General features: G+C 39.1%; 1 protein-coding gene across 2 annotated transcripts in view; it reads left to right on the top strand.

Moving 5' to 3' along the window:
• The first annotated feature begins 4,882 nt into the window (after positions 1–4,882).
• LOC124160187 (SH3 domain-binding glutamic acid-rich protein homolog) overlaps positions 4,883–14,161 on the top strand; it is a 25,915-nt gene continuing 16,636 nt past the window's right edge. For both annotated transcript variants that reach the window (XM_046535959.1, XM_046535958.1), the window contains exons 1-3: positions 4,883–5,178; positions 5,636–5,818; positions 13,346–13,489. In XM_046535959.1, coding sequence (XP_046391915.1) covers positions 5,134–5,178; positions 5,636–5,818; positions 13,346–13,489 — 372 coding nt within the window. In that variant the 5' untranslated portion in view covers positions 4,883–5,133. The remainder of the gene's footprint in view (positions 5,179–5,635; positions 5,819–13,345; positions 13,490–14,161) is intronic.

Raw genomic sequence — 14,161 nt, 5'->3', positions numbered from 1 at the left:
TATGACATATGAAGGTTGTTGGTATTTAGGCTCCTCTCGCTAACTAATTATTTAACATTTTTCAAAAATCATTTTTTGCTTATCCTTGCATGCGCGAGGGTCATCGAAATCCGATTGACGATTTTGAAATTAAAAAAAAAATTTTTGGGACAGCCTTACCAAGAAACAAGTACTCGGCATAATCTTCTAAGATGAGAAAAAACCGTAACAAAGATTTCATTTCGGACGGAGTGAACTACTAATGTAATGCTTACATCGCAACCATAACATGGTTGGACACCTGCGGGCACATCAACATTTCACTAGTGTTGAATCTTTGGATACGCAAAAAAATAACGACTCTCATAATTTAAGTGAGCCCTCCGCGAAGCAAATTTCTGGCTAATTGCCTGCCTGAGTGGTACTTTGACAGGGGCGGTCTGCCCAGATCGGCTGGTTGGCGATCGCCGAAGGCCACAGCAACACTCTGGACTATCGTGAAGTGTATATGGAAGATGTACTAAAAAAAAGGCTCAGATTACTTGACCTTAAGTTTTTATGCAATTATAAAGTTCTACGTTTTCATTAGTTGCTTTATTTACGGCACAGTGTAGAAAAATTACATAAAAAATAAGTAAAGATGTCAGAAGACAAAAGAGAGCTTGATGCTTTTTTGAAAGTTTTTTTTCGTAAAGGATATTTTAGAGGTGTTTTCAGTGCAGTTTTAAGGAAAAAATTTGGCATAGATAATAGAACCATAATACATTTTAAAATATTATAAGATCTGAAATTCTTACTTTTCATAGTATTTTTCTTACAAAATTGCTATTTTTCATTTAGTTTTATCTAGTTTTTAAGAGCCAGAATAGCGTCAAAATCCATTTCCGAGTATGCAATTTCCTAAAATCTTCCGAAGGAAGACCCCGGAAAGGAGGGCACCATAATGAGCCCTAGCTGAAAGCTCCCAATCACCTAAGACCGTCTCTGTCCTTTGGAAATAGCGACGACATTTGTGCGATTCGGATGCGACCGTTCCGGCATTAAACTGAGCGCGTCGCGTCTTAATCGCTTGCGTTCGGTCGCAAGAGTTGCCCCGGGGGGTCATAAAAGGTGAGGGGGTGGGAAACAACCGCCTGGGGCTGCCTCGAGCTGATTTACGATGACGGAGGACCAACCAACTCGTCGGAGATTTCCCTCGAATTCCTCAATTATTTTTTTCTTCTTTTTTCTCCCTTGTATCCGGACACCATCAAATTTTCCGTAGTGTTGATTCTTTTGATGCGTAAAAAAATAACGGTGTCTCATAATTTAAAGAGTTTTATCGTCACTCACCATTTTGTTTGGAAGTGAGAGGAAATATTCAGCGGGTTTAACGACAGCTACCTCACCTTCTTGTTAAAATGACCAGTATTTCAAGACTGAAAGGCTTCTCGTGGATATTTAAAAATTTTCACCGTTCTTTTTTTCTCCATCGAGTTAATACGAGAGTGGCCGGTGGTGAGCTATACCAGGTGGTGGTGGAACTATAAAACTGCGTCCTTCATGAAATTTTCTGTCCTTCAACTTGTCCATCCGTCTGCAAGGATTGAGATAACCATATATGCCTCCAGTCTTATTTCTTGTTGAGCTTACATGGTGCAGGTAGGTAAATATTTCTTCCCTGTCCCACAAATCTCAAATAATCAACCTACCCTCGCATCCATAAACAGGACTATGATAGCATTGGGTTGGTTTTTTTGGTCTCTTCCACATTATTTTCCGATGTAACTTCAGTCACAGCATATTTTTGCTAATTTCTCCAAAAGCAGTGACGGGAGTAATTTTTACAATTGCTTGGATTTTTTTGCCATCGAATCAGTTTTTTTGACAAACCACAGCCAAATTTTTACATTTTATTTGTCAATCCACATTTTTACTTTTTATTTGTTAATAAAATATTTTTTGTGAAGTTGAAAAGAGGGTATCTACTGAAGCTGTTATAAAAGTTCGGATTTTAAAATGAAATTGCTGGTAGCTATAGAGCGGAAAGTCCAATATTTGTCTGCACTCAGTAAAGTATAAATTTTGGGGGATATTTTGAATTAGCAAGGCAGGGATATTAATGTAATTTATCGGGTGAACCTTCATAATGCTTTTAAAATTTCGACGAAATGCGCGTGATTTACAATCCTAGTGCGTATCTAATGGGACGGCCTTGTCATTACAGGCATGGGATTTAGCATATAAAATCTTCGTAACAATATTTTATACCTATAAGTTTACATCAATTTAGCCACAAAGGACATATATGTTTCAGAGCGACACAGAGAACACCATCTGAAAATCGTATTATATATCTAGGCCTAACAGGAACGATGAATTGAGAGAGATAATCCGCCGAACGTATTCAGATAGGTATTCTTTCCACCGAACAATAAAGGAATTCAATAAATGCACCAGAGAATTCAATCAATTTTCCGGTAAAAAGTACCTAAATTAGTGAAAACCTCAGATGACAGTGGGATAATGTGGGGTGAAGTTCAGGAGTGACCTCTTACAAAACAAATATGGCGGTTTTTTTTTTGCGCCGGCCTCGGTGGCGGCGGGGTAACGTCCTAGTCTATCAAACAAGAGGTCGCGGGTTCGAGTCCCACCTGGGTAGATTTCCCACGGTCCAGGGCATGCATGCTCGTGTACGTTTACTTGTTACATTTGTTTAATATCCCGGTATAAAATGGCGAATAAAACTTGTATCCGGAGGTTTGAGAATAAAATAAAAAATAAATAAAAATATCAGATGCACGGTCCCAAAATAAGTATTATGATCAGATGATTGAATCAACATCGATAAGTTTCTTGATTTATTGATAATGCGAGAAAATTTCGTCAATAGATTGTTGATAAATCCATTACATTGATGAGAAAATTGACCTTGCATTCTTAAGCTACTACAACATAACTACGGGGAAGTTCGCACCACGTGCAGGGTAACTAACATCGCACTAACAGGGAAAGGTAAACAGGTTTCATACACTGATAAAATTGTTATCAATTCCCACGAATTGGAAAGCCATAAATTTCATAAAATACGCATTAAATTTCTAACGCACGTTGCACAATGCTGACATTCAATATCTCGTTTATTTTTACCGATAACACCGTAGTTGTAATGGCTTAACTCCATATACGTTTATTTCCGAAATCCGCCTAAATTTTCGAAAAATGTGATACTTTGGGCTCTGGCGGCAGTTATTACATTAACTGACTTTGAGTAAATTTCAGACATGAGACACTGATATCAATCCATAACTTTTAGTAGCTGAGAGAAAGTAAGAAGATAATGTCCTGTGCTATTTGTCTGCTAAGTGAATGTGCCGCGGGCAGTCGTCACAAGGGAAAACATTTCGGTCCGGAGGGGGAGAGGCTATGTGCCCGCATTCGGGACGCATATAAGACAGGACCCGTGTCCCAAACGAAATAAAGGAAACAAGGAAATAAATTAGGTATCGTAGTCTGAAATAATCCTTTCCAACGCGTGACTTTTGCCGAAATCCTGGCCAAAACCCCAAAATGGTACTTTAAGTCCTTATAAACATTTACAGACTCAAAGACCTGAGAAGTTATGATAAAAATAAATCATTATGAATTTAATTGTGGATTGTTAATTTATCATTCTTACAAATTTACCTTGAAATCAGTATTTTCGCGTCCACAGCATTTCAGTTCCTGCCCCAGTGGCAGCCTTGAGAGCTTTTTATTCGCTATGAAATCAGTCAATCCTTAAACACATCTGCTTGTCAGAGTGCCAAAAGTGAATAACCAACCACTTTAGTGGTTGGCTTTTCATCGTGGATCCGATTCTTTTGGTGTTAGACCCTACTTCATTACGTATCCCCAAGAGCCACGCCCCCTCATCTGACAATGAGACACAACTCTCCATGTAGGAATTGCTCCCGGCTTAGGATCACGAATTGTGAGAATAAAATCGGAGCATCTTGCAACGGAGAGTTTAGCGATATTTCTTGTGCCAATTAACATCGCGCCATTCAAAAGATACGCGACAGGTTGATTTATTGATCTATACATGGGCGTTCCAGCGGGGGGCAGGAGGCGGCAGCCCCCCCGCCCTAGAAGCGAAAATATATTTAGTTCAAAACGAAAGTTTCTTTTGAAGAAACATGATATTTGTATAAGGCCTGGAACTAAAATTAAAATCATGATTTTTAAAATTTTGGTTTCATGTGACCTTTTCTGTGCTAAAATTTTACAACTTAAACGACCACGGCTCCCCCCCAATTTTGATCCTAGGTACGCCCATGGATACATACAACCAATTTGGTTTATTTTGCCCCAGATATTCATGGAAATAAATAAAGGCCCATTTTAAATATAGGGAAAACGGGACTTCGATCAATCCACCGAATTTTCTGAGACGGACGACAGGTCAGGTTAATTGCGACGATAACGATAGTATAAATGAACTTGGCGGAGTAGTCCATTTTAAAAATTAGTGAGGCATATATTCCAGCTTAAACCAAGACTTAAGAATCCCACCCTACGGACTAAGCAATAACTTTAAAGAGAACGGTATTTAAAATACCCGCCACCTCCGTCGAGGGCCAGGGATTCCTTCAGGACGTGACAACAGCTTTTGCACCCTCGGGACGGGAAGCAAAAACGTTTGCAGCCCGATCCCCGAAGAAATGAAGCGAAGCATGTAAGGCTGACAAGGAAAATTATGGTCCAGCCTGATGGCATCGCGATTCCACACAAAGAAGTGTTCTATACACCGCAGAATACGAAGTGCTTTTACTCGATAACCTCCATTATTATTCACTTTCCCCGCATAGAGGCAGCAGGTTACAAGCGATCCGCGCTCTTCGACGGACTCTTGGTGAACTCTTTCCTAAGCTGAGGGAACGCATTGGGCGCTCCGCTGGGCTGGCGATTGAAGAGCTGCGGGCTACGGGGTCTACATCACTTGCAGTCAAGGAAACGGAAATCCTCTCAGTCGAAAGTATCGACCGGAAACCGATACTCAACTCTCGATATCGAACGGGCCAAACCCACTCTCCCAGGAATATCAGTATATTTTCTGTAAACCAATCCGGGAGGTAGTGACTCTGATTATTTATAGTTGTAATCGACGCCGGAACATTATTATTCGTTGTGAGAATGGTGATCAAAGTGTACGTTTCTGGAATATCCGGAAACAAGGAGGTAAGCCCTTAATTAATAGAAGATCTGGCATTGTAATATATTAAGGTCAATTGTTTGTGGATTTGATAGTGAATGTCGGCTTATTAATGAATTGAAATCGAGAATTTAATATTTTTGTTCGTTACTACTGGAATAATATTAAGAATAAAGTGTCAGAATTGCAATACACACACTTCTTGATGTAAGCCATCTGCCGTCATCTTTTGTATGAGTCATTCGTGTACACAGTTAACTCATTGATGCTAAATGTTTTGATAATGAATGCGTATTACGTGGGTCGGTATAATAGTGTGGAAAGAGTTCTCTCTAACTTTCACAAGTTCCTCTCTGGTTCATTCCAAAGGTATGAACTGTTCTTCCATTTATGAAGTAGCCGATAATATGTTGTGTATCATATTTATGACGTTAGTGTATATACATTTAATCTGGGTTGAATATCATGTCTCTCTTTTTTCAGGTGAAGAAACGGCAACAGAGAGTTTTGATGATCCTTGACAGCAAGCATATTTTATATGATGTTGTAGACATTACAGAACCTGGAAAAGAGCAGGAAAAGGAATTCATGCAGCAGAAGAGTAATGCAAAGGACGCTAAATACCCATTGCCACCACAAATATTCAACGAAGAGGAATACTGTGGGGTAATAGTTCGGATTATATTTCTTTTTCGAGCCTTTCCACGTTAATTTTTCTTTGAATCGTGGTTTTAAATACCTAAGGGCCTTCACTAAACGTCATTGTAAAGTAGCCTTGTATTAGGTTTGTCAAGTTCAATAGTGGTAACGAGGAATTCGATAGTTATTTACTATTATATGCAATATATTAACTGATCGTACCTTCCAGCTAGTTTTCCCAGATAAATCTCACGAAGTCCGATGTAGATTTGAAAAGTTCTTTATCACAATTGTCGAGTGGTGGTCACTCATTCCAGACTCATTCATTCAGTGCCAATGAAGGCGGTAAAATTAACGAACTCATCGCCCTTTGTTTTTTTTACCTCTTTTGTTTTTTTGTTTATGCCCTCGAATGTGAGCAAAACTCCATCATCAGTCGTCTAGTTCGTATATGGCGTTGGAAACCTGTGTACATGAGGGTGTCTTCTGTGAGCCGCTATTCTTAAAGCTTCTCTCATTTAGATTTCTGATAAATGCTGTTTGCCCAATTTTTTCTGGAATCACCCTCTCCTCACGACTCTTATGTGATTGCAGTGGACTTTCCATGGCATGAAGACTTCCTTCTCATAAGGTGTAATGAAAGATAATAACTGCAGCCATTAAATGTCCCAGGAATGGCTCTCCATAAAATAGAACGGGGTGATTATTTATTAATGGAACCAGAAAAAGAATAAGGAATTTTGGGAAATTTGTATTAGGCTATTTTTTGCTACACCCTAAGTTATAGTATTGGTATTTCGGCTAATATCGTGTGCTTAAGTCTCCAACTAACTTCGTAGACTGTTTCAGCTAATACCAAGGCCATGTATGCTGGCAGTTCATTCTTGATAAGCTATCCAGCTCAAATGTCTGACAAACCAATTCAGGTTTTAGGAAGGCGGATTTCTGATTTAGCGTCTTTATTTGCTGTAATTTTTTTTTATTTTACAATGATGCCTCCTATTCTGTAATTCGGTTTGTTTAGCTCCCTCTGCTCTCTCTTACTGGAAAAAATTTCAATTTTGGGAACTGTAGCTTGTAGGCCTTCAACTTTGGGGGCGTGGTCTCAGGGAGGGTCAGGAAATGATTCACCTTTCGTGAAGCCATTGAAATGCCATCCATTGCAGGTGCCTGGAGGCCATGTATGGTTGATGCTGTCATTGCGATGAGTTTATACTTGAATAATTACCTGTTTTTTCACTGATGGAACATAATCCTGCCCCATCACATAACGAAATTGACGAGACGCGTACTCGTTGGTCCCTTTCAGTTCACCGCAATGCGGCATTGAGGGTAGTGAAGTATTCATTGATTTATATGCCGCCTTACTGAGAAAGGTAATGAGGAGTGGATACTGTCCCAAGCGTCAGTGCTAATGTGTAGCCGTTATGAATTCAGTTGATGTGAACAAATTGCTCTTACTGTTTCTCTTAGCGTCCCAAATTATTGACGCGTAAGTAAAGGGAGGTGTCCGATATCATCTGTGATATGTTATTTTAATTTCTGTCAGGTTGTGCGTGGGAGGGATTTTGCTCAAGGTGTATCTTTCGTAGCCATGGAATAAGGTTGAAAAATTGACGCGACATGAAAAATTGTTGTAGGTTATGCTGCGATGAGTCACTTCTTCTGAAGCCGCCACTACCTTTTCAATAGCTAGGATGCGTAGATGTGGGGTGATGTCCGATTGCTATCGCCTATATCTTCCCTCTTCCTTGTTTACTCCTTTGGCGTCGAACTTCCTCGTCAGATAATTGTGTCCCGTAATTTCTTCAGAATCTCTTCGCCAGTTTCTGCTCTTAATATACACAGACCGAGTATTCAGAGATTTTTATCCTTGAAAATTGCGAATGGAGATTCGCTGGTTTTATTGCTTTTCTTTCGGAATAAATTTTATTACTCAGATTTATCTAGACTATTTTCGTATAATAGCGACTTATTTTGATGTATTTCATTTATCCGGTCCGGCCCGCATTTATCGCCGAGATATCTGGACTTAGCGTGGGTGTAGGGGAATTAGTTGACAGTACCGACGGTGCCCACGCTTTTGGACGTCAAGAGTCGGAAGTCGTGCGACTCCGTGAGATTATAGCGTTTTCCATTCTTATCTCGGTAAATTTGATGAAAAACTGTCTCTGTGGTAGTAGTGGTTATTTGGTTTGGATCAGCATTCTAGCTCCGCGAAGACGCAAATTCCGTTTGGATCGATTGGCACCGGAGATCCGTCGTTTTTCTACCCTCTTCGCCGTGGTCAGCATATTGGGTTTCCCCGCTAATTGTGGCATCTCTCCAATGACTTTCTATTTTCCTTACGCGCCCTTAGCTGTTTGTTTGTGTTTGTCAACCCGAGCTGCCGTGTTGGACCTATCTAGCGGGAGTGGGTGATGGTATCAGTCGTTTTTCGTCGGCATAAGGCCGGTGTAACTTCCGAGGATGTGTCAGAGAGAAGCCAGTATCGTTGGTGAGGACAGATAGCTGTTGTCGAAGTCTATCCTCCATTTTTATCGATGCCAAGCTCGATAGGATCAAAGTAATCCGGAATCGCCATCGCTAAGATATTTTTGCGCGGTTAATTATTTTCTCCTCGTGGAACGTAACCCCGATTTCTCGTCGAATTGCGCTCGATCTACCATGCGAGGCCGTGGATAGTTTCTTCCTATGCTGGAACGGCCGACTTATGAATTGACCTAAAACGCCGAGATGGTCTTGTTGAGCCCCGATTCTGGGTTTTCCTCCCGACGAACGCTTGCAATGTTTGCGCCCGAAGTTTTTTTTTTCGTTGCCCCGCGTTTGTCTTTGCGTGTAAGCGACAGCTGCGTGCGCCAATCGCTGGAAGATCATCGTATTTCTCTTCTTTTGCTGTCTGGTCGCTCGTTACGGACCTCACTCCCTCTTTCGCGATGAGGACACATGCCTGCTGGCTCTTAACCCCTTTAATGGGGACCAATTTTTTAGTAGTCACCTACCTGGTGGGGGTTATTTACCTTTCGATAGAAATATTTGAAATTTTCTACAATAATACCTTTTTGCATTTAGAGTACAAATATTGAAAAAAAAATTTTTTTCAACAACAAAAAAAAGTTTAAACAATTTTTTTGTTTATAACAAATTCCTTTTTTTCATGCAATTTTTTATAGAAAAAAAATCACTTACCGACCAGGATGCTTCATTTTTTTACACATTCACACTGGTTTTTAGTTTTACTATTTACACTATATATATATACACATTTTTTTTCACTCAATACTCCATTTTCGTGTGGTACGTTTGGAAACACGGCGCGGCACAGAGAGGTACATTGCAGTCCTTGCAGCTGTATATTGTTTCCCTTCTCTGCTTGTGTGACAAACACACCACACATCTCTTATGGGCATGCTTTTTCGTTGCTGTTGGGGAATTTAGGTGAGGGAAATGCCTTCCTGATAACCGTAAGGGCGGGTCAATTTTTGAGCGGCTTCCAGACGCCTTTGATGTTGCTCCTCCGTATTTGTGTAAAATCTTATGAATAAGATCTAATCTGAATTGGAGATGAGTTTCTTTTCCTCCATTCTTCCTGTATATTACATAAGAGTTGAAGACGCATAAATCAAGAAGATGTCTGAATATCTTTTGATAATATTTCTTCATTCTTTTCCGCGCTGTACTATAGTTGACCATATACTGATCTGAGAGATCAACTCCTCCCATTGACTCATTGTAACCAATAACAGCGAGAGGTTTCTGTTTTGAGTTTCCTTTCCTGTCTCGCACAGTCTTTGTACTTGCGTCGTGAACACTGCTCAATATACATACATCTCTCTTATCTTTCCACTTCAGTGCCATCAACTTATTTCTAAAAGCAGCGGCAATTTCACCCGATTTCAATTTTTTATTCATTACCGTTTTTGGCAAGTCCTTTCTATTTACTCTCACGGTTCCTACTGCGTCAGTTCCCAGCGAATTCAAAAAATCAAAGAGCTCAGGACTGCTATAATAATTGTCAAGCCCTAAGAGATAACCCTGGTTCAGTAGCCTCTCTGCAAGGGTTAGAACTACCCGTGATGGTTTCGTAAAACTACTCACATCAACTCCTCCGACATCCTTCACAAGTTCTGTGTCCTTTCCAGTGTACATCATCATGTTCCACACATACCCACTTTTTGCCTCACAAAGTTTATAGGATTCCATCCCAAAACGTGACCTTTTTTTTGGAATGTATACCTTCCATCCTAGACGGCCTTTCCACAGCAGTAAACTTTCATCAATCGACAGTTCTCCCTCTGGAATATAACTTTCAGCAAATTTCCTGATGCAATGGTCAAAAAAAGGCTTGATTTTGTAGAGTTTAGGAGAAACTCGTTCGGCGTCACTGTATAGCTCATTATCTGCAAAATGCAGAAATCTCAAAAGGAGAAAAAATCTCTTCTCACTCATTATCTCATAAAAGATGGGGGTTGCTAAAAGTCGGTTGCGGGAGTAATAACTTGATAGTGTGGGCTTCTGGATAACTCCCTGCAAAAGCAACACTCCAAGAAACAACTTTATTTCCTCCTTATTGGTATCAACCCAATCCTTATCACGGCTTCTCCTTTTCATTTTCTTATGCAGAACTTTCTCATTTATCATTTGCAGGGCATACAAATTTGTCTGCTCTGCTATATAATTGCAGATCTCTTCATCAATAAAATGTTCGAAAATTTCGAGAGAGTCATCCTTGCCAATCAAGTTTCCTTTTACACCAGCCTCAAATCTAGCCGGGAACCTAGGCCGAGGAAGTCCGCTTTCAACCCACACACTAGAATGTAGCGGAAAATTTTGGTCTTCCTCATCACCTTCCTCAGCTTCACTATCTATTTCACTATCAGAATCAACATGCAGTTCTTGGATTCTGTGAGGAAACCCTGTAGATGTGCCACTAGTGCCAGCGGTCGTTCCCACTGACACATTTGAATATTCTTCCTCCGCGCTACTGTCACTCGTACTCTCTTCTTCTTCACTAAGCTCCAACATTTCATTTATGATATCTTCAGGCAGAGTAGGTGGTCTCTTAGCCATTATGGCAATAACTAAGGCAAATTACCAAAACGATTATAAACTAGACACTGATGAAATATTATATAAAAATGCCAAAAAACAAACGCCGAGAATGGGAGCACACGCAAGATGAAAAATTCCTGAGGAGGAAAGAACTCGATGGGATTGTCAAATAATAGATAAAACACGTTTGAAAGCTGTGCAAAAGAAAGAAAACTGAATATAGAAACTTATGAAGCACCAAAAACACTGTAGCAAATTGTAACTGAATTACCACTCACAAAACAAGCGATATTCAAAGAAATTTCAAATGTTCAAAATTTCCTCGTAACTGCGCACGACAAAAATAAAAAAAAAACACTTCTAAATGAAACACGTCTATCCACAAAAACATGCGTGCTAAAACTAAACTTCTCTGTAAGAAATGTGACAAGGGGTAAGTGCAATAAAAAGAACCGTTAGGGGTTCTTTGGACCCAAAAATACCATAAAACCTTTACCCAAATAAAGCATGTTTGTGCCCCTGCAGATGTGAACACCGAGTTAAAAAAAATCACGCTAGATGTCAGACCCATGCAGGGTATAGAGGAGAAAGAATTGCGTTTCTAGACGCTCTGCCCAGTGAAGGAAAATTCTTTTTCTATAGCGCGTCTCTAGACGCGCTCCCCGTTTCATGAACGTCCTCGGTGCGCGTCTAGAGACGCTCTCCCCAGTAAAGGGGTTAATACGTTTGAACCTTCGCGCCGGCGACGTTCGTGGGAAAATTCACCTCCCCTTGATAGAAACGTTTTCCTTTAAGTTCCATCGTCCAGAGAGGTGGTCTTTCTGTCAAAGAATCGTTAGGTTCGATTGTGGTGCATATTATAATGGCAGGCTCTCCCCCCTCCACCGAAACATAAATATGGAAAAAATGCTGGTGATTCAGCCACTTCCGCGAAACTAGTGAAATAAAATTTTTATTTAAATTTGGGAATCTAATGCAAAATGTCTCCTTGTATCTATCACTTGGTGTTTTGCGATTATTAACTAATAAGGAATCACGAAATTACATTTACATTACACATCAATGTATTTAAAAAATATATATAGCAAGTGGTTGCCCCCCCTTTCTTTAATATTCGTTCCCTAATTATGAGCCTACCACTCAAAAATTCAAAGCTGCATGCCGTGTCATAAGACACTGCAACGGTAGGGGTCGCCACCTTTTGAGAGAGAAGAGCCAAACGTTATGCAACCAGCTTCATAGCTACATTTTGACATTATTTTAATTTGACTACCGGCAATGTATTTATTATAGGGATACTTGACTCTCTCGCCTTCCTCCATTCTTGGTTTTTATCCCGTTGGAAATATTTTTTTGAGTTTACAAAATAAAATAATAAAATAATTATTTTTTGTGCATGGAACTTGAAGGCTGCAATTTGACATTGAAAGAGCTACATATTGCGTGCTGGCTTTTGGTTACTGACCCATGTGTGAGGGTGTTGATTTGTTGACATGTCAAGCCATTAGTTTCTTTCACCATGGGACGGGATAGTTCTTGTCCTTCTCCACATCTTCATCTAACCATCATTGTCTATGTCAGTAGTCAAAATTTATTAATACAATTAGGGATGGAATGGAAATATTATATTTCCCTAGTGTGTAAGGTAAATCATCTGTATATTTTTGCAATAAATTTTGTGTGGGGATTGCAATCAGAGTTCATTCTTTGTTATCATTCTTAAAATATTGATGGAGGGAGCACAAACTGTTCCTCAGATACCTCACCTTGAACAAATTTTAATCAATAAAGAGCACGATTAAAGGTGAATGATTTACCCTAATGTTTCCATTAATGAAGCATATATTTTGGATGAGATTGCATCATCACACTGTTATATGTAACTATTTTGTTACTTTAATTATTGCTATGTTTACATTTGAAATTTATTGATAATTAATACAGTCAACTAAACTATCTATATGAGGGTGTAAATGAATGTTTGTGCATTCAAGAATTCACTAGTCAAATTAATAATCCATTAAGTTACTTAGCAACTCTAACATTTACTGGCGGTAAGGGTAATAAAATAAATACGAGAAATCGGAGGCAGTATATATGTATTTTATTCTATCTAATGGGCAAAAAAAATTGAAAAGTCTTTTGTTTCTGGAGTGTCCAATTTACCCTATATTTGACTTTTATTATAAGAAATGAAAACTTAATGCATTGTAGGAACTTATGATGAGGTAAAATTACTAGAAATGTACATTAAGTTTTGTTTTAAAAACTTAATTCTTAGTAAATTTATTAATGAGATATCCTTGAAGTGTTACAAGCCTCAAAATTTTCGTAACCTCCTGGATTTCCCTCCTTGTCCCCACTTTTTGTCCCTATCCTTGATGCACCACGCCACTTGGGACATATGTGCTTACAGTGAGAGCTCAGAATGCATATTGAATTGTTCAGAAGGAAGTGAGAGTGAACTTAAAATGGAATTATTAATTGTCTTTTTCTTTATAGGATTATGAGGAGTTTGATCTGGCAAATGAAATAGATGAATTAGACAAGTTCCTTAAAGTCACCATCAATGACAAGAAGCCAGTGGAAATCAAGGAAAGTAAAGAGGGTGGACAGGTTAATGGACATTTGTCGTCAAGTAGGGAGGTAAGTAAAATTAATATTTCTACATACATAATAAGTATTTTCAATATTTCATTATTAAGGGTGAATAACAAAGGGAGGGGAGTGTTTTCATAGACATCGTTATTCTTTACAAATGATTGCAAAAGTTAAAATTGATTAATTTGAAATTGCACTAAAATAGGAATTTTAACTAATGTTTCGGAATTTATTCAAAATAAGGATTCATTGTGTCACTCACCTCTCCCTTGCTTGTCACCCTTTTTAATAGTTTTTGAATTAGAAGCACATATATAAGAAGAATATGGTGATCATGATCTTCAAATAGTTTTCTGCCCTCTAGCAAGTTCCAAACATCAAAGTTGTCTCCACCTCCTTGTTTGTTTCCTTGTACTCTCTTTTTATCCTCACTTCATCTATCATATTCAGCCTTCTTCTTTTTCTCTTTTCTCCTTCCACTGTTCCCTCAACTGCTGTAATAAAATCCCCTTCCGTCTTAGAATATGCCCAATTTAATTTCCCTTTGTGTAATATTTCATACTAATAATACCGTGTGTAATATTACAAATACTGCTTTTTGCTACTTTAGTGCAGGTTTGAGACTCAACCGGTTGTGGCTTCTTGGAAGTCCTTTCTCCCTCGCGTTGCCATACTTAATATGTACATACGTGGGGGCCAAACACCTTGTACCATGAG

The sequence above is a fragment of the Ischnura elegans genome, chromosome 6 (genome assembly GCF_921293095.1).
Source record: "Ischnura elegans chromosome 6, ioIscEleg1.1, whole genome shotgun sequence".
NCBI classification, from domain to species: domain Eukaryota; kingdom Metazoa; phylum Arthropoda; class Insecta; order Odonata; family Coenagrionidae; genus Ischnura; species Ischnura elegans.
Note: the sequence above shows the minus strand (reverse complement) of the source record. Positions and strands in the feature narration are given on the sequence as shown.